The sequence below is a fragment of the Acomys minous genome (genome assembly GCF_964271855.1).
Source record: "Acomys minous genome assembly, chromosome: 9".
Classification (NCBI taxonomy): Eukaryota; Metazoa; Chordata; class Mammalia; order Rodentia; family Muridae; genus Acomys; species Acomys minous.
Genome location: NC_140490.1, coordinates 30944888 through 30971835, shown reverse-complemented (window position 1 = coordinate 30971835; position 26948 = coordinate 30944888). Strand labels below are relative to the sequence as shown.

Sequence of the window (26948 nt, the reverse complement as noted above, 5' to 3'; positions counted from 1 at the left end):
AAGCTCAAGTTACCGTATGTGGCTTAGGAAGTGACCACCGCTCTCCTATTTCCTAGAAAAGCATCCCTGGGCATCTTGGAGAATTTCTTGGCAAAAAACAATGTTGAGTGAGCAAAAGTATGTCTGCCATTTATTTATTTTCTCCCATTTCTTAAAGTCACTAAAGGCAACCCTACTTATCCAGTAGCATTCTCACTGTGGAAATCACACTTTTTTTTTTTTGTCACTGTCGCCTACATCAAGGATGAATTGGGACATTGTTGCTATCCACATTGTGCTGGGAACACTTTCTCCTCACTTAACATCTGCACTCCCTCTCCTGTCTACCCATCTTTCGGGTGATTTTGTTCTCTGTTCTCTTCCCCCTTTTTCCCCTTCCCTCTCATACTCCACACTCTACTTGTCCATAGTGTGACAGCCACATGCCCAGGACATCCCAACAGTCCTGATGTGAAACACGGCACTTTATTATCCCCCCAAAGCATATTCTGATTTGTCAGATTTTGTGTCCGCTCTCACAGCTTGGAAAGTATGCCAACCAGAAGCATATTTTGGTTTCTGAATCTTTCTTGCTGGGGGAGCCATTCCGGAGACTGCACTGTATAAACTTAGCCGCATAAACCGGATCACTTAACAGGCAGTAAGGACAACTTAACAGCAAAGAGTTGTTGTGTATGAAAAATCTCAACTTAGAATTGAGTCGGGCTGCCTTCCAAGCAGGACCGGGAGTAGCTTCAGGCAGACACTGCTGAGGGAAAGCCCAGCAATATGCACAGTCTTTCCCTTCTATTGTTTGTCACTTCCGTTTCTGGAAAGATTTTTCCCTAATAAATCAATCTGAGTCTTTTTAGCACAGCTCTCAGTCTCTTTCTTTGATGGCCTGTTAGTGTTTGCAGCTTTCCATTAATAAATGGCTCTTACTCATACAGAGTTCACAACAACACACCCATTTACAAAAGTAAATATTAATGGGATTTCTGTTCTTGACAACATGAAGACAAATGAGATTATTAGTGTGTATGGCACTGTAAATTCAAATGAGGATAGTCTATGAATCATTTGAGATTGCTTAATTAATATTCAGCAGTGGCTCAGCCAACTGCCCGCTATAGTCTGCAATTAGAATTTTGCGTTCACACTGCTAACAAACTCCTTCACACTCTGTTGTGATTAGAAAACCATTGAGCTTAATTTGAAGATGGTGACTTGATTTCTAGTGTCTGTATATCAACATTTGTTTAGTTTATAATTGTGAGTTTTCATAACTGAAAACCTTGTTAGGATTTCCCCCTTCAGCCCACAGCCCTGCATCTACAGCCCTAGAGAAACAGTGTTGGGATAAGTCAAAGACTGGGAAGAGAAACAAGCTTGTGAAAAGGCTGGACATACTGATCCCGATGTCCCTATGTCTCAGGAGCCCTGGCCTGCCATTGGAGGGGCCTTTTTGATAGACAGAGTACCAAGTGCCACTTTAGTCATTTCTCGATCCGGTGTCAGCCCTTTGTTTCAGAAAAGTGTTGGTTGCCTACTAATTTACAAATTCGTGTCAGGCAAGCAGAAAGAGACTGAAGTAAGGAAAGTGTTAGTCCACACCAGAGGTTGTCTAACCAGGTACCTGGAGAAAAAAACAAAAAACAAAAAAACGGAAGCCACAGCATGAGAGTGTGTTGTGTAGGTCTCCAGGGCGTTCTGCCTTAAGACCTTCAGATTCCTGGAAGGAATAGGGAAGAGTGTTTTTTAAAAATCCAGAGTTTTTTCTGCTCATCTCTGTAGTTTGCTCTATATTGCTGGCAGAGCAAGGCTCTCTAACTGGATTATGCTAGTGGAGCAGCTGTTTGTGTGCGTGTCATTAGTCATGAGGGCCAATTAAAAACAGCCAAGCCTGCCATGTGCTGGCACCGTGTGTGCCTCGGTGGGAGCCGTAGGACTGAGAGATGACAGCTAATGCAGGTCAGTGCCTGCTGCACCCTGATGACAGACAGCTTCTGCCGTCACTACAGTAGAGTGCCTGGGTGTTGACAAATTCCCTGTCCACAAAGTAGGTCCCTTATTTGAAGGAATGCAAAGCTGTTTCTAGAAATGTCAGCTAAAGAACAACATTTGATGACCTGTAAGCCTCACGGGTCCTCTGGATTTTTAAAAAGTTAGACACACAAATGCACACTTGTACAAAAACGAAGAAACAAAACAAACAACAAACAAACAAACAAACAAAAACCCCAGATATCCCACAGTTGGACCACAGCATGGGAGGTGGCCTTGAGAGGAACTGCTAAGCAGAAGCCACACAGACTGGGAAAACTGCTAGAGAAAATACCTCCATCTTAACCCTTTTGACTTCCAGGGAAGCTTTTCTTAGAAATCATTCTAAAATGGACAAGTCCATGTCTTTTTCAAAGCAGACAGATGAATACAGAAGAATATAGGAAAAGTGTTCTCCTGTGGCTTTCTCAAACTTCTATGGATGTGATCATAGATTCATGAATTGGCCAGCACTGGTCTAGCAGGAGATGCGTTTGGAGGCAGGCTTACTTTCCAGGCGTATATTTTAGCAGGAGACTGACTCACTGGCAGGATTGCTTACTGTGGGCGGGACGCAGCAGAATCATGACCAACCGAAGAAGCAACAGATAATGTGTCTCCTATTCTGTCTCCTTTATCCACTGAATTCAACTGAAAAAGCACATCATGCACAACGAGGTTGTCCCCTGCCTGCTCCCATCTGGAACTGTTCAGTCTGGAACTGTTTCATAATACTTCTTCATTGATGGAGTTGTATCATGGGAAGTCATGTCACCGTGTGCTTTCCAGGGTCTTCAAGCAGAGAGACACTTAGAACTGAAGACACCAGAAATACTGCACAGCACTTGCTATTTAAGGAAATACCACAACTCCGGTTCCTTCATAGGAACTAAAATGAGTCTTGCTATCTGACAGGTAGAGTAAGTCACAAGGGTGGTTTAAAAATCAGCCATAGCAAGGAAAAACTGAACAATATCTTTTTCTGTATTTTAGCACTCTTACCCCCCAAAAAAGAGTTTTGTTCAGCGTATATAAAAGAGCAGTTTGCCATCCTATTCCAGAATGCCAGCCTACTCTTTTTGTTTATTTGGGGTTTGTTTTGTTTTGGTTTTGGTTTTGGTTTTTGAGACAGAGTCTCACTATGTAGCTGTCCTAGAACTCACTATTTAAGTCAGGCTGGCCTTGAACTCACAGAGATCCAACTCTCTCTGCCTCCCAAGTGACAAGATTAAATGTGTGCCCAGCTGCCACCCCTAGGTTCTAACAGAAGTGGAATTGAGGACTTGGACATTGCTATTCAACTATGTGCTGTACAAATATAATCCTGTTAACACCCTTGAGGCCATAATGACTATTTTTTGTACTATATGGGATCCTGTAAATTCTCGTACATTTTATGGGCACTTTTATGATACTGCCCACCTTCCATTTAAGGCTGTTTTTACTTTCACTGGCTTCTTAGTGACAGCACCAGAGACTTTCTAGAACCAGTGTCCCTTTGTCACTGCAAACCAGCTTGCCCAGGAGGAGGAGGTGTGTTCCCACCTAGGCCTCTCAGGTGGTTGTCATCATGTGTCGGCTTTGTCCTGCGTGGCTTACTCAAACCAAAGAAGTCTGGACTTCTGTTAATAACCACTGTTGACTGACTTGTAGCTATAAGGAAGCTAGAAGAGACAGATACAGAGAGAAACAGGTGATCTATCTTTAGGGACCCTCTAAACTCCAAAGACTCTCTAAACTTGGAAACCCTTAAGTGTCAGGGAATATATGCTGCTAGTGTAGATTAGGAAAGGCAGAAGGTAATTAATTTGGGTTATCAGTACCCTAGTGAGGTCACTTCAATGAAAATACTGTTACCTGGCCCCCGTTCTTTAAGGGAGGGGTGAACACCTAGGGGTATAGGAAGTGAGAAAAAGCATAAAATGAATGGTGGTGATAAAGTAGGTTACAATTTGTAGCCAAACCTGTAAATGCATTTCTTCTTCATTCTAACCACGATCTACTTTGTTTTCCACTTTTATAATAATACTTGCATAAATATATTCACGGTAAAGCAATTTTGGAAATGGCTTTTCAGTATCCTAGAAATCTGTTCATTCAAGAGGGATTGTTAGGCTGTGTTAGTTGAAAGAGAATTGAAAGTACAAAGAAAATTGAAATTGCATACTCAGTGACATGCTTGAGAACACTTTGAGAAATTCCTGCCTCCATTCCCCTGGGCTCAGACTTAGGGGCAACTCTGTTTCTTTGAACAATATCAAGGGAGAAGTTTAGAGGGATTGAAACTTGTGGGTATTTTTCCTCTCCCTGCCTTTGCTTCCCCCGCCCCCCCCCCCCCCCATAGCTTACTAAACATCAAGAAGAAACCATTTTTATGGTACTTTTCAGAAGTGAACAAATTAAAATAAATGCTATACGATATCCTTCTGGCTTGTTGGATGGTTAAAACCAAAGTGTAGGGTTTGTACACAAGAGGAGCACATCACATTTGGGAGTGCAATGATCTGGTAGCATCCTGGCCCCAGGATAGAGTCTTAGGAAGTGGTCGTTAAAGCAGCAGCGACTCTAACAATGAGGTGGAAAGTTAGACAAACAGTAGCAATGAGGATGCCATCCATATTAATTTGTTAGAAGGGATATATGCCTATGATAGGATTGTAGTTTGTTATTAATAAGAAAGTACGGCTGGAGAGGTAGCCCAGCGGTGGAGCACTGTGTTTATCTCTAGGGTCAGGCTGCAGGACCACCACACGTTTTGTGTGAATACACATGCGCACCCGAGTTTTGGAGTAATTACAACACTAGTCCTTGGTTCTTGTTACCTCCTTGATGCTCTATGGACCATCTCTTATAGCGCAGCCTGAGTGAACCTGTTGAAAGCAATAGCCAAGAGTGCGTGTGTCACAGCAAAAGCCAACGAAGGTTGTCCAGTTCCAACACCTGCCAAGTCTGCTCTGTTCTAAGATGCTTTCAATAGCCCTAACTCCGCCTAGAATGCAGTTCCACCCATGCCGTACCTGTCCTTCACTCTCGGGTCTCAGCTCAAATGCCCTATCATCCCTCCTTTCACCGTCGTCAGTCAATCAAGACCCTGTTACGCTGTATTTCCCCATAACTATTGACATCTTTGTGGTTCCCTTTCATATGAAAACTTAATTAGCATGAAGGCAGAGTCCTTGTCCATCTTGTTTTTCCTGCTCCCAGCATCACTGAAAATGGTCAAGGAAGAAGCAAATAAACTAAGGTATCAGAAGGATGGTCCCCAAAAATGTTAATAGTGCTTAGAGGAAGGTTAAGTGCTTAAGGTGATTTTAATTGATCTTTCTCCTTTGTTCATTTACATTCACTCATCTCTCTGAAAGGATCTTCTGTTCCTTGTGCAGTTCTTTCTAAATGACTCCAGGGCTTAGCTAGGCTCAAGGAACTGGTCTTGAGGATGATGGACAGCTGCAGAGATGCGAAATCTGCACATGTGATGCTGTGGGTGGGTCCTGAGTTAACAGCTGCCACATGCCTTAAACCTTTCATTCAAAGGGAGATTTCCCCAGGTGCTGTGCTGACTCATCCACCCATGTCACAGAGTGGGACAAAAGCATGTAAGGCGCAGCAAGGCACAGATGTGCATAGCTTTATCCCCAGGTTCCTGACCCCGGCCCCTCTTGCCAGCTTCGCTCTGGCAGTCACAGAGTTAGTTACTTTGCTCCAGGGAAAACCCATTATAAGCAAGCAGCACATGGGGCACTGGAGTGAGATTTGCTTCAGTACACACTTCTTCCCCCTCCCCCACCCCAAAGATAATGTGTAGCTGTTAGTTCTCCATGTAACAGCAGGATTGGCTGGGCTGTCTGTCTGTTTCCTAGAAAACAATAATCTGAACCGTGGCTTGTTCCTTCCTAACTTGTCTGGCTGTTACAGTAACTTAGCCAGTAATGGAATCCCACATGCTAACCACTTTCCCTGTTAGAAGTGATAGCTAGGCATAGCAATTTGCAGTCCTAAAACACAAACTTCTTTTGGAGACTTGTCTCATCCTGCTAGCCTCAGCTGGTCTTGAACCCACCATGCTTTTCCCTCTACCTCTGCAGTGCAGGGATTACACACTTGCCACTGTGCCCAGTGCAGTGGTCACTGGGTAGTTATTATTTTTGTTGTTGCTGTTGCTGTTCATGGTTCTGTGCTTTGAAGCTGAGCTGGCGTCTGACATTGATCTGAGGGACTTCGAGAAGTTGTTCAGGCTGTCGAGTAACTAAACAAAAGCAGAGTACCAGCAGCCATGGCCCTGAATGAGCGAGGATCCCACTCATGGGTAGTGGCCGTGACCCCATGTCTCAACTTCAGCATTGCATCCTGGAAAATCTACGCACTGGAGATGATAAGGGGGGAAGGAAAAAAACAAAAAAGTTAAAAAACAAAAAACAAAACAACAACAACAACAACAAAAAAACACAGGCAAAAAATGAACAACTAATTTTAAAACAGAAAGAAGTTGGCATTTCAAATATGGCAGTTGTATTTTTCATGTGCATTTGGCACCATGTAGTTAGGGCTAGAGCCCCACAGCAAAGTACTTTACTTTACTTTACTTTACTTTACTTTACTCCAAGCAAAGTAAAGGATATCAAGTATAGTAATGAACCCTGGTTCTCTACTTCTATTACAAATGTCAGGCACTTGCAGAAAACATTCACCTTCTTTTGGTGTTCTTTTTTTTTTTATATTTCATTTAATTTTATTAATTTATTCAGATTACAACTCAATTGTTATCCCATCACTTGTATCCTCCCATTTTTCCCTCCCTCCTGCTTTCACCCCATTCCAGGAGAATGTCCTGTCCATTGGGTAGATCAGAGTAGGGGTTTGATGTTTACTATTGTATTGTCCTTGGTTAGTGCTATAGTTTGAGCAGAACCCCCTGGGCCCCAATCCACTCATCACAATGTTCTTCTTGTAAGTTTCTAGGCCAGCCCTACAGTACATGTGGGCTTGGGGTCACTTATGTTCAGATCCCCTATGCCTTGGAAGAACAACACTGACCAGTTCTAGAGCAGTACCCTTTCCATGGAAAAACATGGATCATTTCAAGGAAAAGCCTTCGTTCTGGGACAAGTGCTCATTTCTAGTGGCATTGGTGATAGCAGATCTGCAGCTCCCTGCTATGGGAAAGCTGTGTGACACCTCCTCATTCTTGCAGGGATTTTACTTGATTTCTTAGAATTACTGACCCCCATCCCCACCACCACCTGCCTTCTTTGGCTTCCTAAAAACATCCGAGGGTTTTTTTTTTCATTAGATAAGCAAAGACATCCTGAAGAAAAGTTGACGTATCCCTAGCAGTTAGAATACAGACCCCAGAAAATGCAAAGCCATGGTGTGTAAATGTTGCTTGGCATGAAACACAGGACAGTGGGACTGAGCCTAGTGACTGGAAAGCTAGCAGGATGCCGCCTGCCTGGCTAAAAGACCCAGCAGTAAGGCTAGCTATTGTAAAGCCCCTCCGCCAGATGAACAGGGACCCTTCTCTGGTCACAATAGCCATTCACACTGAGCAGTCTCATTAAATATTCAGTTTGTGCTTCCGGCAGCTCATTAAGGCCTCAGCAAGCAGTGACGTGGATGCTGGAAAGCTGAGGGCTGGCCAGTGTCTCTCAGGCAGAGGCTGCCCGAGCTGCTCCTCGCAGCAGCCTTTCTGCTCACTGCCTGCCCTATGATGACCAGTGTGTGCTCGCTGCTTTGCTTGAAGTACAGGTAAAAAAACAAAGCGGAACTGAAGACAAGCAGAAAGCACCCGCAGGCTGCTGCCCTGGCCTCTTGTCTGGAAGGGCCTCTGATTTGGACAGGCTTATCCTATTGGAGCCCTCTGACCCCTTTAAAAGCTGTCTGAGGATTTGGGGCCTTGGCTAAGCACGAACAATGTGGTGCCATTGTACAATTGGGATGTTTGATGACTATGTTGGAGGGGATTCAAGGTGTGGTTTTGAACTTTGGTACTTGAGGGTTAGTCAGAAGAGCAAACGGTTCCTCTGTAACTCATCAGGCTGTGGAGATGTTGGGTAGAATTCTCATGCCCTGTGCAGGAGTCTCCTCTGTGCCAAATCCTCACTTATTGGACTACTTTGGAGCTCTGGGGTTGCAGTTGGCTGTAATAAGAGACGGGCTATTCAGCCATTTGGGGTTCCTCCAATGTGCTAAACGCTGTGCTTGCATTTTTACTATTTTTTTTCTTGGGTTTGCCACCAGTGCTGTGTACTGTGTCAAGCTGGGGGAAAACTGTTAAAGGAGGATTTTGAAATGATAAACTTAGACAAAGTGTACTTCTGTGCTCACTGTTGGCATGTGTGTCTTTTCCACCCAGGAAATGTTTCCAGACTGCACATTTCTATGTGGAGGACAGCAGCTCACCTCGGGTGGTCCCCAACGAGAGCATCCCTATTATTCCCATCCCGGGTAAGTGAGCAGCCACTGACTCCCAGTGGGTCACACACTCTCTCTCTCGTTCTCTGTTTTACATGATGCCCATGGCAAAATATAACTTTCATAGCTGTCTGAAGTTTGCCTTGCCCAGTCTAAGCTATCCTTCACTAAGGCTAATGTAATAAAATGTTTACCCCTTTGCATATCTACAAAGTAAAATCCTCCTTAAAGAAGCAAATACCTGTGGGTTAGTATATAGGACAGTGTCACCAAAGTGGAAAATTATAGCAATTTTAAATCACAATTTGTGAACATGTTTTTCAAAGGTGAGTTTTCCTCCAGGATTCCATACTCTGTCAGTTTTTCAGACCATCGGACACTTTGGTAAGGATATCTGTGTGAAAGTGTAGCTGCAGCACAAGCCTAGAACAGTGACGGCGTGAGTCAGAATTGGTGGGACACAGTGCAGTAATTGCAAGTAAATGCTGCAGACACGTGGAAGTTTGGGAGAGGGCTGGCTGTCACAGGATGTGTGACTGAACGATCTCACCACCACTTGTGTTTATATCCCTTTCCTTTTTGTTAGATATGAACTTTGTACTGATGAGTTTTGGGGTGTGTGTGTGTGTCTGTGTGTGTGTGTCTGTGTGTGTGTGTCTGTGTGTCTGTGTGTCTGTGTGTCTGTGTGTCTGTGTGGTAATACATATATTCATATATCTTATGCATCTGTCCTCCTGACACTTTTTTATATGCAAAAACTACTTTTAATCATACTATCCCTTTATACCTGCAGCTCTTCTAGTCGGCTGCATTATCATAAAGCTTTTATCAGCTAATCTATTTTACTTATTTGCAGTCATTTTAACTTGAATGGGGAGCTATATAATGGCAAATAGATGTATTTGGGGGGCTTGAATACTGCCTACCACATAGTAGGCAATTATAAGCTATAAGGTGAATACATCAATGTCCAAAAAAACATTTACAAGTTCACAAAAGCCATTATATAAAGCTCAAGATTAAATCTGTTCTCTGGCAACCAAAAGCAATTTTATGTGCACAGTTATCACTAGATGTGGTTATGGTTGGGGACTTAGTTGTCCCCTTTGGGGGTCAATATATGTTGTCATCAGGTGTGGCTAGAATTGGTTATATTCTAGACAGCCTTTTCTCCCTAAAACTTGTTGAAGAGACAAGAAAGATAACAGAACGGACTCGCTTGTTGCTGCTAGATAGGCAGCTAAAGGGTTAAGTGCAGGTGGGGACAGGTTCTGAGACTGCCTGGGTTCCTCCCATTAACTTTTATCCTTGGTGGAGGAACTGCACCTGGTCTGAAGAAGTAGCAGGGAGGAGGAACGAATAGGCTTCCTCACCTTGGATGGTTTGTCTCCTGGCTTTCACAGGAGCATTATATACCCACTTTCCTCCTGAGTATGTCACTGCATCATTACAGCCAGTGTTCAGGAAGAGACAGCATTCTCCTGGCTCTGAATGACATCCATAGGCTGAGGCCACCACAGGCGGCTATTCCTTTGAGGGGTAGAACTCCCGTCCACTAGACTCCTTTAAAGACACCATCGTAGGACTGTCTCAGCTTATCTTTCTGTGGATTTCTTAGACTAGGCATTGCTTTGGAACGGTTTCTGCCTTCCTGGTGACCCGTTTCGTTACACATTGCATACTCAGCCCCAAGGCGTCGCTTTGGATACATACTTTATCTTTTGTTGGGATGGTGCATGCTTGCTCTGTATCCCAGGCTGGACCTGCACTCAGAAACCCTCTGATGTCGTCTCGACTGTGATGATTCTGTGTCTGTGTCATCCATCAAACTTAGCACTGACTTTTAGACCCTAAAGCATTAATGAAGTCAGTAAGCTATGCTTTCTTTTAGAGAGTATGCAATATGCAAATGATTAAGGAATGGTTTCCTAACCTTTTTCATTCTCACCCTTTGAAGAAAGGAATTTATGGAAGGTTTTAAAGAACTTTTAGTTACCAGTTTTAGTAATTCTCATTGAAACGCAGGAACTTGGGGTCTTGGGTGTGTTCTTCTGGTGTGATATGAGAAAAACAGTCTTTTAAACACTCTTTTAAGAGTGAAGACCTGTGCCCCCCCCACCCCACCCCTGTCCCCCAGGTTGCCGAAGAACTCCAAGTGTAAGAGCAATTTCCCATGTGAGAGAAGTGCTTTGAGGTTAGCTTCCAGCCACTGTGACAGTGGCATCGGTTCCGTGTGTGGTGTATGGGACCAGCAGTAGGGGTGCTGAGTGTGAAAGCTACTGGGGTATGGAAAGAAGTTGACTCCAAATATTTTTCACTATTGAGTTTTCAAAACTAAATGTTCTTTTTTCTTTCTTTCTTTTTTCTTTTTTTCCTTTTTTTATTGTTAATTTATTCTTGTTACATCTCAATGGTTATCCCATCCCTTGTATCCTCCCATTCTTCCCTCCCTCCCATTTTCCCCTTACTCCCCTCCCCTATGACTGTTCCTGAGGGGGATTACCTCCCCCTGTATATGCTCATAGGGTATCAAGTCTCTTCTTGGTAGCCTGCTATCCTTCCTCTGAGTGCCACCAGGTCTCCCCCTCCAGGGGACATGGTCAAAGGTGAGGCACCAGAGTACGTGAGAAAGTCATATCCCACTCTCCATTCTACTGTGGAGAATGTTCTGACCATTGGCTAGATCTGGGTAGGGGTTTGAAGTTTACCGCCTGTATTGTCCTTGGCTGGTGCCTTAATTTGTTCTGTGGTATAAAGCATGGTTGAATGAGGCAGCCCAGCTGGCAGTCCTTGCATCTGCCTTGTATCTTGTAAGAGTTTCTGTCTTTCAGACCTATTACGTTTTTGAAGCAAGATTTACTAGCCTTGAACCTACAGCCTTCCTGCCCTGGCCTTCCAGATTCTGGGGATCTACAGGTCTGAGCCAACACGGCCTGCTAGATGCACATTATTATTAACGTCAATGCTTAGTGCACTTTTAAAAGTCTAGTTACTGGATATGGTAGACCATCCCTGGAATCCTAACAATCAAGAAGGCTGAGGCTCATGAGTTCAAGGCCAGCCTGCGCTACACAGCAAGTAAATACCTCCCTAAGCTCTACAGCAAGACTAATGGTGGGCGTGTTGCTCATGGGTAGGATGCTTACCCATATACCTCAGGGCCTGTGGTTCAGTCTCAGCACCACAACGTGTTGATAATAAAGTAACAAAGTAACCAAACATTTGGAAAGTCTTTTTGTTTGTTTGTATGTGTGTATGTATCTGTATGGATATGTGTATGTGTGTATGAATATATGTGTATGTGTTTATATATGTGTATGCATGAATGTTTGTGGATATATGTATACATGTAGAGTATGTATGTGTGTAGGAATGTATGCATGCATGCATATATGTGTACATATATGTGTGAATGCATGTATACAAGCATATATATGTATGTGTATGCATGTATGTGTGTGTATGTGAATGTATGCATATGTGTATATGTATGTATGCATGTATTGTGTGCATGAATGTATGTATATATGTGAATATGTATATATATATACATATGTGTGTATATGTATGTATGTGCATGCATACCTTTATGCATCTGAGATGCCAAGGATCTGCTAGGCAAACATTCTACTAATGAACTGCACTCCTTGCCAGATGCTATTCTTTTGAAACAAGAAATGGAAATAGATTTTTCATTAATTATGAATTAAGTATTGTCAGTGTGTATTGGCTCAGAATTGTATTTAGTATAGTATATCATTCTTTTAGACTTCTGTTGAAGATAAACTTCTTAAAATTGGAGGTTAGTTCTTAAAATTAACCTGCTCAAAGGAAACACTGGGAGAAATAGACAGATGTACAACATGTCAAAAACAAATGTCTTTTAAAATGCTTTCTCTGAAAATTAGAAAACTTAACCAAATGTGGGGCTACCAGTAGCCTAGGAATCCAGAAATGATTTACATCTTTCCAGAAGTTAAAATCAGCTTAATAATTTGAAGGTCACTGGCTTCAGCTGGGTGCCAGCGTATAAAGGACTTTATGTGTGCTGTTTAAAACCATTGGGATTAAATCAACCTTGTTGGCATATTTTATTTATATAAAGATTATCTCCAAAGGAGATTCATTGGTCTTTTGACTATAATGAGGCCCTTTCATTCTACCATGAAAGAAAAGATTTCTTTTATGTCAGGAAATGAAATGCTCTCATCTCCAAACACTCCTTACATCCCAAGTTTGATTTAGACAAAAATCTTGTTTATTGAGCTCTAACTTGGGAACTAAAATCTTGCTATCATCCTTCTCTCGTGTGTTCATTTTATCTCCCTGCATTGACAGAGAGAATAATACTAAGCCTAGAGCCTGAGATTGGACTCTAGGAGGCGAGAAGGGCAGTGAGCAGGGAGCTGCGCTCTCGGGATTGAGGTGCATCCACTCAGACGTGCCCATCAGTACCTGTGGTGTCTCAGTGGGGCGACTAGGGCACGTGTGAGCAGCAGCAGTGATGGAGGTGGGATCCTGTGCTAGGAGCTTTGTGTGTTCTCCCTGCCTGTAGGCGGAGTGGGCTAGAGTTTGGGATAAGGTTTAGAAGTCTGCTGAGGGTTACATGAGCCTTGCAGGGATGTTTACCTTTTAAACAGAGTGGGTGAACTAAGGACTTCCGAAATGTTACGCTACTTTGTACATCCCCATCCACTTCCCAAGTCAGCAAGAGGGATCTCCTCTTAAATAGATCTTTAGCATGGAACTTAGCAGCCAGCACTCTGGCTGGCATCAGCAAGGTGACCCATGACGCAGTGTGAGCTTTTCAGGTAGGGAAGCAGGGCATATAGTTTTGATTCTTGATTGTGGGAAGGATCCATTCAAATGCCAGGTCTGCACTAAGGAGGAATCTGGCTCTGGAAATGGCCTCGTCCCAGCAGTGGCTGATGGACACTGGCCAAGTGCCTTCATTTGTCTGGATCATTTGATGTCTCCCCTGGATCATATGGTACAAGGAGAGCAAGTGGTGCCTAGTGACAACTCCGTTATTAACTAGTCACCAAATGCCAAGGTCTCTCAAGTCCTAGCCTTTTATTTCTGATAGTACTCAGTGAGCTAGGGGTATTGTCATTACTGCCATTTCCCAGGTAGGGCTGGAGAATCCCAGAGAGGCAGTCATTGCAGCCGGCAGCCTGGCTCTGGCTTTTCTCCTCATGGCATTGATTGTGCGTGCCTGACCAATAGAAAGTGTTGATTAGATGGGGCTGATAAAAAGGACATAGTTCTCCTGATGGTAGGAAAGATGCTGATGTTGGGGCTAGCCTTTGCTATTGATTTTGGAGTTGTGGCTAGCCTTTGCTATTAAATTTTTTTTCTTTTCTGGTGTCAAACCAAAGATGACAGCAAGAAAGTTAGCTTTTTCTCTTTTGATCAGAGTTTCCTTAAGATTAAGAGAGACAGCAGATCTGGTGTGTATGAAGAAGAGGTCAGAGAAGCCTAAGGTTTTGGTGATTTTCCCCTTCGGATCTGTGGAGTGGACTTGCTTTCTGGTCAGATGGATGGCTCCTCACTCTCAGCACTGGCTTGTGAGCTCACCAGTATCTGAACCCAGATGCTTTCTTCTGGGCAGAAGTTGCTGTCCTCGCTTCACGCTGCCATGCTCTGCTCTTGGCACCTACATGTCGGAGTCGGAGATAAGGAGGTCTCATTGTGGATTAGCGCACATAAAAGGCCTGCCGTTATCATGATCTAATTCTCAACACAAAAACAAGCTGCACTCTCCGAGCTAAGAGTGCATGATCATATTTGATAACAAAAGTTCACACTTCAGATACAGATTCTCTGTTGATTATATCAAACATTTTGTAATCAAGGGATTTAGTGATAACAAGTGGTCATCTTAATTTTCACCTAACAAAACTCTATTGCAGAAAATTCTACAGATGAAAATACTAGCATAAAATGATTATTATTTATCAGCTTAACCAAAGTGTTCTATTCCGATGCCACGTTCTTCCCTTAAACTATTCTAACCAAAAGGGCAAATAGAATAGACATTGGAAGTGGTTGAAGAGAAGGAACAGGGCACAGGACGGGAGTCTACCATAGAGGTCCTCTGTAAGACTCCACCCAGCAGGGGATCAAAGCAGATGCTGAGACTCTCAGCCAAACTTTGGGGCAGAGCAGAGGGCGTCTTATGGAAGAGTTGGGGGATAGAAGAATCTGGAAGGGACAGGAGCTCCACAAGAACAGTGGAGCCAAGAAATTCGAGCTGGGCAGGGAGGGTGCTACAAAGGCTGATGCACCAACCAAGGACAGTGCATGCTGAGGACCTAGACTCCCCTGTTCAGATGTAGTAGATAGGCAGCACAGTCTCCTTGTGGGTCCCATACTATGGGGAGCAGGGGCTACCTCTGACATGGACTCTTGGTGCCTACTCTTTGATCACTTGCCACACCACAAAGGAAGAGGATGCAGGCAATCCAGATGAGACTTGATAGGCTGGGGTCAGATGACAGGGAAGAGGGATGCTCCTTTTTTGAAGACTGGGGCCGGGGAGGAGTAGCGGGACTAGGAGGCAATGAGGGAGAGGGGGTTACAATCGGATGTAAAAATTTAAAAATTAAAAATTAAAAAAGAATGAAGACTGAATATATCGCAGCCCAAGCTCTGACATCACCAGGCCAAAGCTCAGCTCAGCCATTCACTATAGATAAGTGGCCTCAAGCATCCTTATGTGTATCACAAAGACATTTCTGTTGCCTTCACCTAGTTCTTATAGAGAAAAATGCATTCAAAGTGTTGATGTGGGCTTTGGCACACAGTACAGGCTTACTGGTGTCTGTCTTTGAATTATACCAACTCCATCTTTACTGTTTCCCTGTATAGCCTAGCAATTGACTTCTAAGCCTGGAGTTTACACTAAATTCAGTTCTGGCCCACCCTTTTTCTTATTGCTTCCCCATAGCCATTTTGTCAGGGGTACTCCCCCCACATCCAACATTTTGATGGCAATAGTACTTTTATGATGGTTTTGGTGGTACCCAGGAATCCAGAGGCTGTGGATTGGGTATGGCTCTGTTTCCTTGGATAAAAATGCAAGTAGAAGAAATAGTGCATCGTATGTTTCCATGACGACCATACTGAGTGCTGCTGAAGTTTTACTGCAGTCCACTATGGGGTTAACAGGCAGTTTGATTTCTGGGACTGTGACATTCACTTGGATAATTACAGTTGACCATACTCCAGAAGAAAAGAGTCTACTCTGAATTTGAAAGTGTTTCTTGTAAGGATTTGCTATGGGCTGTGACCTTAGCATCTTGATGTTATGCATAAAATATTTGAACATTAAAAACATATTTTTTCTCATTTTGAGCTAAGTTCCATGTCCTTCATCCCTATGCCATAAATTTATGGGGCTTGGAAATTACAGACAGTCATTATGGAATAAAATATTACTGTTACTCAATTATTAATTATGCTACTCCTCCCTTGAGAACTGTTACATTGTTCAAGTTCAAAGATGTGTTTATCCTTGGACACTTTTTTTTTTTAGCTTTCCCCAACTTTGTGCATATTAATCCTTTTTTATGTTAGTCTGAGGGCACTTCATTGCCATGTGACTGTTGTTATAGACTTCACTTACTTCTAAACATCTTAAGTGATCAGATAATTTTGGAAACTTTTCTTGAATAGCATTCTGCTAAATATTCTGGGCAAACATTTTGGCTCTCAGTAGTTTGCTAATGCTGGTTACATCACGGAAGCTATAGATTTCTTGGGCATACAGAATGATTGCATATTCATGAACATATTCAATCCCGAAATATTTGTAAATAACTTGGCAATTTTTTTCATAAAGTTTACTATTAAAGTGATTAGGACTTTAATGGTTCACACAGAGAGAATCTGTGCTTACAGAGTACCAGCTATTCCATTTAAACAATGTCTCGGCACTGAGCAACTTAGATTATTGACACATAAATCACCTTTCTTAAACAAAGTATAAGGGTTGCTATTTTCCACTGAAGAGTGATTCAAGTCTGAAAATGTCAATAGATGCAAAAAGCCACCCTAGAGCTTTGCTCTCTCAAAAGAAAGTAGAGAAGGAGTGACACAGTCAATGTTAACTGTCACCAGACGAAGAGAAATCAGATTGTCAGGCCTGGATCTATAAAACTCTTGCCAAAGTAGGACCTCATTTACACATACAGATCTTCATACCCTTTGCTAAGAAAAGCATCTGCGGCAGTTTAGATGTTTGTGCGTTTGCCAAAGATCTTTCACTCTGAATAAAGTAAATGTCATGTCTGTTGTTTATCTCCAATTCAGCCGAGTATTTTTTTAAAGGAAATATTTGTGGGGGAGGGCTGAGGGGGGAGGAGTTTGCATGGCCGTGAGGAGGTGGGTGTGGCCATTTAACAGAAACAGTCAAGGATCAGACTGGATCTGTAAAGGAACCCCAAAACATGCATTAGGTTCCAGCGCTGAAAATGTCCTTCCAAAGTGACAGCACAACAGTCAACTTTGGTCTGCAGAGCCTTCCTGAATCTACACCTAGGCTGTCAACACCAAAAGAAAACAGGGGGGAAAATCCAGTTAATTCCATCAAATTGATTATTTGGCACCATATAGACACAGCTGTCTTGAACTAAAATTCTGAGCATTAAAGATAGACGGCTTTGTACAGCAGGTACAAGGGCATCTATCCGAGTGAAAAGGATTACGTAGACTTCATAGACTGCGAGGAAAACATAGGTGCTGTGCATTCAAGCCCCAGCCATTGAATAATAATTAAAAGTTAAAAAACCCAGGAAGTGGCACAATTTCTTGGCAAGGGAGTACCCTTGGTAAGACCAAACTTTTAGCTAAGAGTATGACATTCCTTTAACTGTGTAAATTGTCTTCAGAATACGAGCAGGGAGGGATGTGTATGTTTTTAAAATCCTTATTTAGCCTGGCTTGCAAGCAGTAAAGAGTCCTAACAAAATCTTTATGTAAATGAAGTCTAAGCCCTTTCTTCAGAAACTTACTTCAGTTGATACAATTTTATCATTTTGGGCCAATATTTATCTTGAGTAGGACTTGCTTTCTCTGTTTTATGAATGTATTCTGTGTGACCCTGAATATTATTTTATTCCTCCAGATGACATGGAAGCCATCCCTGTCAAACAGTTTGGTAAACACATCGGTGAGCTGTATTCTAATGACCAGCACGGGTTCTCTGAAGATTTTGAGGTATGTTTCAAAACCGAAAACTTATTTCCATAAAGTGTATTTTTATGCTCCTAAGAATTTTTGAAAGCATGAGCTGTGTTTAGTCTAAGCCTATGGGAAGAATAACTGGTGATGTCCTTCCCTTTGCATTGATGTTTTCATAAACGTTTTCTCAGTAAGATGCAGAGAGAGGGAGCCCATCACGCTTGTCCTGCATGTACACAGCTCGTGAAGACCAGCCACAGTGGCTAAAGAGAGGACAGCTAGTGAGGGTGGGGTCTCCGGTTAGTTGTAAGTTTAAGCAGGAGCACAGTCACACCGCTGAGCTCCCTGATTCCATGTCGTTTCTGGGACGCACATGGTACAGTAGAGACAGGAGGTTTGGCATCAGAAGGCAGCGCTGGCTCTGCCAGAAGTGAGCTTCATACGTCCTTGGGCCAACCGCTTCCTCTCTGATCCCCAGTTTCCTTACCCTTAAAAAAAAAAACGGGTGCTAATGTTACTGCATTATAAAGTTAGACTAAACAAATAGTCATCTATGAAAGTGCCTGGTTAATCATTAACCGGGTGTTGTTGTTTCCACGGGTCTTAATCTCGGAGGGAAGATGTGGGTTAACACAGCCTTCTGATTTTAAGAGCTGGTGTGTAGGAAACAAGGTAGAGAAGTGGCGCCTCCCGCTTTGCCAGCTCTGGGTCCTGTGCCAGTTCAGCAGTGACAGGGTGTCAATGAGGAGCTATTAAACAGACTGCCCTTTTCTTCACTGAGGCGCATCCCTGGCAGCAGGGACTGTGCGGAGCAGGGCACGCTTTCATGGCAGCTCAGCTGTCTTCTAGCTGTAGGGGTGAGTGGGTTTCTCTTTCTGTTTTCTACTGTGTAATGGAAAGGATGGGACAGGCCCTTTGTTGCCCACCTCTTCTCATACAATTGGTTAGGGGGCTCAAATAAAGGAATGGGAAGTACACACTTGGGGACCATGAAGGACTCACACAGCTATGAGGTGCAATTTATCTTGCATGAACAATGAGAAAAAGGAGACCAGAACCCCGTCTCTATGCAAATTTGGAATCCCCAATGGCGATCACAAAGGCCGTTATATTGACATCTCAAGTTAAATTAAGTCTTTCCCCGGGCTTTTGTCGTTTGTTGTTAGTTTTGTGTTGTTTTTGTTTTGTTTTGTTCGTTGCTTTGGTTTGGGTTTAGTACAGGTAGTACAGAGAAAGAACTTAAGTTTTGTGGAATGAACAAAAGTCTGTCAAGCATTTAATGCTGCTGCTGTATGCTGGCCCCAAAAGGTGCCTATTCTATGACAAAGAACATGAAATAAGTCAAACATTTTGTATTCATGAGGACAGCAAATGTGTGTGGTGTTAAAGTGATTTAGTTCAGTTGACTGTTGGCTGGATGACTGAGCACGAATACTGAGGCATTTAACAATGTCGGAGGTATTCAGGACAAACATTTATCCTCTAGAGGACAGAATTTGATCAGGATGATCAAATGCAACTCTGGTTTCTCAATTATGTATGATTTGAGACCCCAGTGCTATTCATCACAGCTGGTTTTGACACCATTTAATTATTCAAAATAATCAGCTACACCTCTGTATACTTGATCTGACTTAAAGATGGGCTTTGCTATATCAAAGTCATGCCCGTGAACAAATCCTGTGCATTTATTTGTGCCCCACTTCTATCCTAAAAATATTAACGCTGTGGGTTACCAGTCTAAACACCTAGCATCAGTACCAGGAGCTGGAAGCTAATGGGAGTGTGATGGCGGCCAAGCAGAAGTGACCACTGTGCTTCTATTCCCTCTTCTCTCTCCTCCTGGGGAAACTAAAAGCCGAAGCTACTTTAAATCAAAAGAATTCTTCTGGACCAAAAAAAAAAAAAAAGTACAGCAGTGACATAGAGGGGGAGAATGAGACAGAATAGAAACTCACTAAAATACTGTGACTTTTAAATTTTAGCAAAACTTTGAAGTATTTTTGAACAAAAGCATCATCCCATTTTGGTAACCTTGATAAAAGGGAAAGCTAGTAACAAGCCATGTGAGAAAGAAAGGCTGTGTTATAAACAGAAGTAGTAGCTGGCCATGTGAGGAAGGGTAAGAAAGGAGATTTTATACAATAGGAAGAATAATTAAATGATTAAAATAAACCCCCTCTTAGTGTCAGAGAGCGGTACGCTCGCCCTCAGCCGTCCATCCACTCGTGTGGAGCAGCAGCCGTGGCTAGCCCTTACTCAGCGCACTCTATTACTTCACTCCTTTCTTTGATCTCGTTTCTCACTTTACAGTTGAGGAAACTTTATCCATAAGAAAAAATAAGATATTAGGTGGCAACATTCTGAAATGGCAGCAGCAGGGGTTGAGACCAGTATTGTCAAACCAGCCATGTGGTTCACCCTGATACCCTCTAGACTCATATAAGTGGCATCCTGTAATGAGTGCGAATCAAGGAAAGTAAACAAGCTTGTCCTTGTCTGTTATGTATCTGTGCCTTGGCAAAATGTAAAATAAAATGGAAGTGTTTAGAGACCCTCTCCTACATGTATTAGATGAGGGATACATGGTCTTTCTGCTAATGTAGCCCTTTTAGCCACAAATGTGGCTTACTCAAAGTTTATGCAACATTTGAACAGAAGCCTAAGAGTTCATCAAATCATGAATCTTTGAGAGAAAGCCACTCATGCTCATAGTTAGTAAGATGAGGAAAAATTAGTGAGTACAAAGATGAATTAGATTCTTTGCCCTAAAGAGTTCCGTCTGGTGAGCCGGGTGTGGTGGCGCACACCTTTAATCCCAGCACTTGGGAGGCAGAGGCAGGCGGATCGCTGTGAGTTCGAGGCCAGCCTGGTCTACAAAGTGAGTTCAGGACAGCCAAGGCTAACACAGAGAGACCCTGTCTTGAAAAAAACAAAAACAAAAGAGTTCTGTCTGGTGGTGCTGGAAGGACACCACAGAAGGATTTTTTTTTTAATGTGATAAAAACAAAATTGATGCTCCCACACAGTGTGAGGTTCTAAGGATGTGGAAGGAGAGACCCTGAGAGTTTTGACCAGGATTTTCAGTGATAGTTCTCCTTGCCCCATCTGGTTTTTTAATCTTGGGATAAAAAAAAAATGGAGTGAGTTACCATCATATTTTAAGAATGTTGTTGCTTGGGCGGTGGGACAGGAACAGCCTGCTTGAGTAATTTTGAGTCTTTGTCTAGAGGTGATGCTAAAAAAACCAGGGTTTCGTCTTTGTCAGATAAATTGTGAACAGGCTGCAAAACTGATGACATTATACCTCTCAAAGACTCTGCAGCCTGTGGAACTCACATTGCTTCCTGTTTTAGGCTAGTGTTTCCTGCTTCTTTTTTCCTGGCTACCTGAACTGACTTGTTCACTGGGCTTCCTGGGCAGCGGCTTCCTAGAGTGGCTTGATTCTGCTTTTTAAATATTAGAGAGCTCTTTGCCTGCCCCCACAACCATAACACAGAAGGCTTCCTAAAGTACAGTGCTGGCACAGTAAGAAGGCTACAGTGGTCTACAAACCAATACACAGGGGCTGGAGGAACCCGAACTTTAAAGGCTGGGTTCAAGGATGAGGCCACGGGTCCATGGCCCTTGACACAATCCTTTAGGTCATGGCCCCTATTCCAATTAACTACGGAGCTAAATGTGGGCTGGTTGTTCATCTTAAGTCAAGAGCACGGAGCTCTGTCCACCTGAGCCCAGGCGCTGAGGGACTAGTGGCTCCATTGTTTTGTGTCATGAATGAAGACCTCAGTGACTGCTGCTCATGCGGAACAGAAAAGTCCCTAGAAGAAGCACAAAGACTCATGAAGAATGGCAGAAGTGGCAGACGGTGCGTTTGGTTTTGAATGTTAAAGAAACATGTTTTTGCTTGTTTGGTTGGTTTGCTTTGCTTTGGTTTCTCGAGACAGGCTTTCTCTGTGTAGCCCTGATTGTCCTGGAATAGTCTATAGACCAGGCTAGCCTCGAACTCAGAGATCCACCTACCTCTGCCTCCCTGGTGCAGGGATTAAAGGCATGTGCTGCCACCACACAAGTTTAAATCTTTATTATCAGGAAAAATACCTGTTTAGGGTCTAATTTAGAACCCCAGCTAAACTCTATTCACTATGTATACTATAATGTATAATACATATTGATCTTTTATAAATGCTCACATACATTAGAAAAAGAAAAATACCTTTTTTAAATAAAGGGGTTTGGCCAATTTCATTAAGTTTATGAACTTGTGCCTGGGAAAGAATTCTGTGATATAGGCCCACTGCAGGATGCTAGGGAAGGGCAGCCACTGGGAGCCAGGACCACGGGTTTGGATTGTGGGAGTGGAGACAAAAAGGCATAGGACTGGAAAACATGCCACCTTCCTGAAGCACACAGATTTAAGGCTGTCTGAGATGAGGTCGGGAGCTGATAGGAGATAAGACTTGGAAAGGTCGGCAGAGGAATTTAGAATCCCTCTCAAGTGTCCTGCATAATGGAATCCTGCACAGCACAGTGTTGAAAGCAAGTCACATGTAGTGGCCAAATACAAGATGGTGGGAGCTGGGAGGCACAGCCTGGCAGACCTCTGTTGAGGGCCAGCACTCCGTTGGACATTGTAACACCTTGGGACTAGTCATGACCTAATAATGCATTTCATTATCTGTAGAATAATTCCCCTTAATATGCTAGGCCCAAACGATCTGCTCCCAGGGCTCTTCGTTGGGTAATCTGAAAGATGTGTAGACAGGGTTCATTTGAAAGGTGCCACAGAGAGGTGGGCTGCAGGCCATCCCAGGCTGTCCGTGGCTTCTCCCTCAAGCACTCCAGGCAGGAGGAGAATCAGCCCATTCCATCTCCCAAGAAGTCTGGCAATAGCAAATGATAGTATTTTCGCGTTTCATTCTTAACTATTTTTTTTTCCTTTAAGCCTCTTGTTTTCTCTTGGCCCTCACCTACGGCATGTATCTGTCAAAATTCAGAATACCCATGTTTAGAATTCTAGGTGTATTATACAGACAATAAAAGACCAACAAGCTGAGTCTTAGACTTCTCATCCTAAACCTATACCAGCAGCCACTGTGGTCACTTGAAAAGGTTTTAGCACCTCTTAAAATCACATTAACTTCGAAATGCCAGTTCTGGTGTAAAAGCCACTCCAGGATGAAATGATATTATCGGCATCGGAATGAGCCAAGGCACACTGCAAGGACTCACAGGTGACGTTATTACCCACAAGACAAAAATCCTTAGCCAAACCCATGTGTTCTAGCATTGCTTACGACGACAATTCTTTGTTTCATGTCATACACTTAATTGGAAACATGAAATAGAGGCAACACCTCAGACCAGGGCTTTTAGGTAACAAAAGGATTTGATTGGTTGCCTTGAATGACTGCTTCACACAAGCAGCCCTGGTCAGTTGCCTTCTACTGTAGCAGAGGCGCAGCCTCGGTCCATGGCTAGTCAGATCCATGTAACGGGAGAGAGAAAAATCAATAGACAAAATGAACTGCAAACTAAAGAACCCAAGGCTAAAATCTCTCAGTATGAAGTATCGGACCATCTCAGCCTTAAAGGGTACCTGCCGAAAAGGATGGCTTTCACCCAGTAGCAACGGGGGTGTTGGCTTGTCTCTGGGATTGTGTACAGAGTGAATTGATGCTACTTGGGGTGCAAATCCATTTGCGAAATGTTTTTTTACTTTAAACTGGCCTTATGCTTTTAAGTCAGTTCCAAAAAGCAGGTCCCAGTATCCCAAGTATAATCGTCATTGCTATGTTCTAGGCAATGTCAAGACAGCAGACTCATGGTCTTGTACCCATGCCTTTTTTTTCTTTTTCTTTTTTTTCCTTTTTAGGGAATAGAACCAAAGGTAACCTTGCAGCCCATTAAACTACTGTTTACAAAACTGAGTCACAAACTAGAAGAGATCAGAATATATCACACTTAGCGTGGATAGAAAACAGCTGAGAATCATCATCAAACACTTTCTCCCAAAGAGAGGGATCAGATTGATGCCTGTGGGGTCTTTCCTTCAGGGAAAGCTGGGCAGACCAAAGTTATGAAAAATTGAACATAAGCTTCCAGGCGTTGGAGACTCAATAATATGTCTCCTTTGAACAGATAATATTCCTTCGCTTTTACACCTTGTTATTTTACTGCGCTGTTGCTCTTTGTAGGGGTGCCTCACTAGGAAGTACCTTGTGGTGTCTATAAGACAATCAGTCCCTCGTGTTCATCCTCCTGTTAACATTCATGGAGGCTATGGAGCTGCTTTGTGGAACAGAATCCTCTGCCATGTGTAAAACATCCCCCTGATAAGCCTGTGACTTTGTTCCTGCTCTCAGTAGCAGTTACGCACTTCTAATGATTTCCTTTATTAGTTAGATCAGTATTTCTTTGTGTTTGATGCATTCAGGGTGCAATAATTTAGCTTTTTCAGGAATTTGGCTTCTTAGTCATATTTGGCTAATAGATGAGGTTTATATCCAGGGCTGAAGTAGTGGAGCCGGGTTGCTCCTGACACTGCTATTTTCTTTTTTTTAATTACTTTATTTATTCACTCTTTCCATGCCAATCCCACCCCCTCCCTCATGCCTGCTCCCCTATTCCTCAGAAAAGGGGAGCCCCCTCACTTTCCCCAGCTCATCAAGTCACATTAGGACTGAGTTCGTGCTCTTTGCCTGTGGCCTGGTGTGGCAGTCTGGTGACGGGGGAAGTGATTGAAAAGCAGGCAACAGAGTCCATGTCAAAGGCAGCCCCCATCCCCTTGCTAGAGGACCCACGTGAAGCGTGAGCTGCCCATTGCTACATCTATGTAGAGGACCTAGGTCCAGTCCGTGCATGGTCCTTGATTGACACCGCTGTTTTCTAATGAAAGTTCAGTTGGATAAAAGCAGAGTTCATAAACAGTTAATCAAGGCCAACTATATCTGAGCCAGTCAAGATAATTAGTTGGGCTAAACACGACTGCCATTTCAAACAGACTTTTTAGCGTGTGGGGATCTGACTGAAATGAGGCCATGCAGCCTACAAGCACATTGCAAATCCTGGTGTATTGTCCTTCTTGGAAATTCCCGTGCATCCTGTAAGACTCAAGTGAATTGCCATGTCCTATTTTAAGCCTCCCTCAGTTCCTCTATTTTTACTCCCATTTTTTTTTTCAGGGCTTTTCACTGTTGATCACATTTGGCTAACAGTCTTTATAGACTGTGGTTTATTTTAAAAGAGATTCTTTTGTATCTCAGCACTCCAAAAGAGATATTGTTTTGGACCTCCCCACTACCAGGTCAAAACTTGGAATAAAGTAGATGAGTGATGAATTCATAAAGGAGGTAGCCACACCTGGGTCACATGATTCAGATGCCTGTTACCATTACAACAATACTCAGATATGATTGAGTTTGGGGAAATGGTGGCACTGAGGATGACTGAGCAGACACTCTGCCCCTGGTCTTCAAGGTGTGTGTGTGTGTGTGTGTGTGTGTGTGTGTGTGTGTGTGTGTGTGTGTGTGTGTGTGACTGTGTGTATCTCTGTGTATATGTGTGTATGTGTATCTGTGTGTGTGTATGTGTATCTGTGTGTATGTGTGTGTATCTGTGTGTACAGAGAAGGGGAGGAGTCATACCATGCAAGATGACGTCAGAGTATGAGAACTGCCACAATAGGTGCTGTCATCATAATACCATAAAGTGTACTTAGACAGACCTAGACAGTCCCAGGCAGTCACTCAGTGTGACCTCGTGATGTAGTCAAGATGCACAGAAAGCGTGAGTATATGAAGCTGTTTCCAGTAGAAAACGACATACTGCTTTACGATATTGCTTAATGGATCACAGGTAAACTTTGTCCTCTGTGGAATGTACTGCACTTTATATGATTGGTAGCATTGCAGGTCTGTTTATTTCATCACATTTCAACAGATGAATTAATATGGGTGCCATGGCAATGAGGCTTGTGCAGCTCCAGTGGCCTTAGAGGACTACTATCCTGCACGTAGACTATGCTGATGGAATGCTGCACCCTGCATGGTGATGGTTCCTTTTAATCTCCAGTGTGTCTGCAACCTTGTTTCTCCTCATTAGGAAGTCCAGCGCTGTACAGCTGATATGAGCATCACGGCAGAACATTCCAATCATCCAGATAACAAGCACAAAAACAGATACATCAACATTTTAGCATGTGAGTAATAAGCTTTAAAGTATCTTCTACTGTGACGAAATTAAATCTTCATGCTGCATAAAAAAAGAAGCCAAACAGTCAGGACCAGAGTACCAGGAAAGGCTGGTTTGTGAAGTGTGGGGGCATCTTCTGCCTGTGTGGCCTTTCATTGGGCTGTCAGATCTCAGAGAGCTTAATAAATGACTACAGAAACTGTTCTAGGCTTCTGTATTAGCCAAAGTAGGAATGTAGCATGGCTATCCTGACATTGTTTTTATCCAGGGAGAGACAAGTCTTTCTAATACTAACTTGGAGAACTGAATCAAATAAGCCCAGCTTCCAAACAGTTTACAACAGCATGGTATATGCTTTGAGAGATGGAGGGACCGATTTCATGGTTAAGACAGATACAATAGGGATCACATTACACAGAAGAGTGTATGTAAGGACTTTAAATTGAACTACTGAAAATGCAAACACTGCTATAAAGATTTTTTAAATAAACTGTTAATGCAATAAACTAAATGCCATTTAGAGTGCACACTTCAGCGAGTATATTCAGAGATGTTGTCATCACCACAGTCTAATTTTCAAGTCTTTTGAGCGACCCAACAAGCAATCCCATGGCTGTTCCATATGACCCACACTCTTGAATTTAGCTGCTGCTTTCTACCTCTCAGGATTTGCATGTTCTGGGCAGACCCTGTGGATGGGATCAGACATGGGAAGCCTGTGAGTGTGGCTTTTCCCACTTAGCATCTTTTCAGAGTTCCTACATGTTGTCCTGTGTAACCGTCCTCCACTCCCTTTAGTACGCCATTGCACAGAAATACCATGCTTTCTTTATCCATTCATCACCCGATGGCTGTTCGGGTGTTAGCCAGCTTGGGGCTGTTATGAGTAGCTCTTCTAGAAACGTTCACAGACAGCGCTTGATGTAGACCTGTTCCCTCCTTTCTTGGGTGCATACGTAGGGTCGAGTTGCTGGCTTATGGATGAGCCTGTGTTTAACCTTTAGGGGAGTAGACAGGCGTTTCTCAAAATGGCCGTACCGAGTTCTGTTCTCACCGTCAGTACAGGAGAGGTCCAGGGGCTCCACATTTCCACAGAGATATCCTATTTTGGTTTTTCTTAGTAATGGTATGAAGTAGGG

At 43.1% G+C, this 26948-nt stretch overlaps 1 protein-coding gene across 2 annotated transcripts in view; it reads left to right on the top strand.

Moving 5' to 3' along the window:
- PTPRG (protein tyrosine phosphatase receptor type G) overlaps nt 1-26948 on the top strand; it is a 685241-nt gene that overhangs the window by 627271 nt on the left and 31022 nt on the right. For both annotated transcript variants that reach the window (XM_084795413.1, XM_084795412.1), the window contains 3 exons: nt 8375-8466; nt 17561-17652; nt 25720-25816. In XM_084795413.1, the coding sequence (XP_084651539.1) occupies nt 8375-8466; nt 17561-17652; nt 25720-25816 (281 nt within the window). The remainder of the gene's footprint in view (nt 1-8374; nt 8467-17560; nt 17653-25719; nt 25817-26948) is intronic.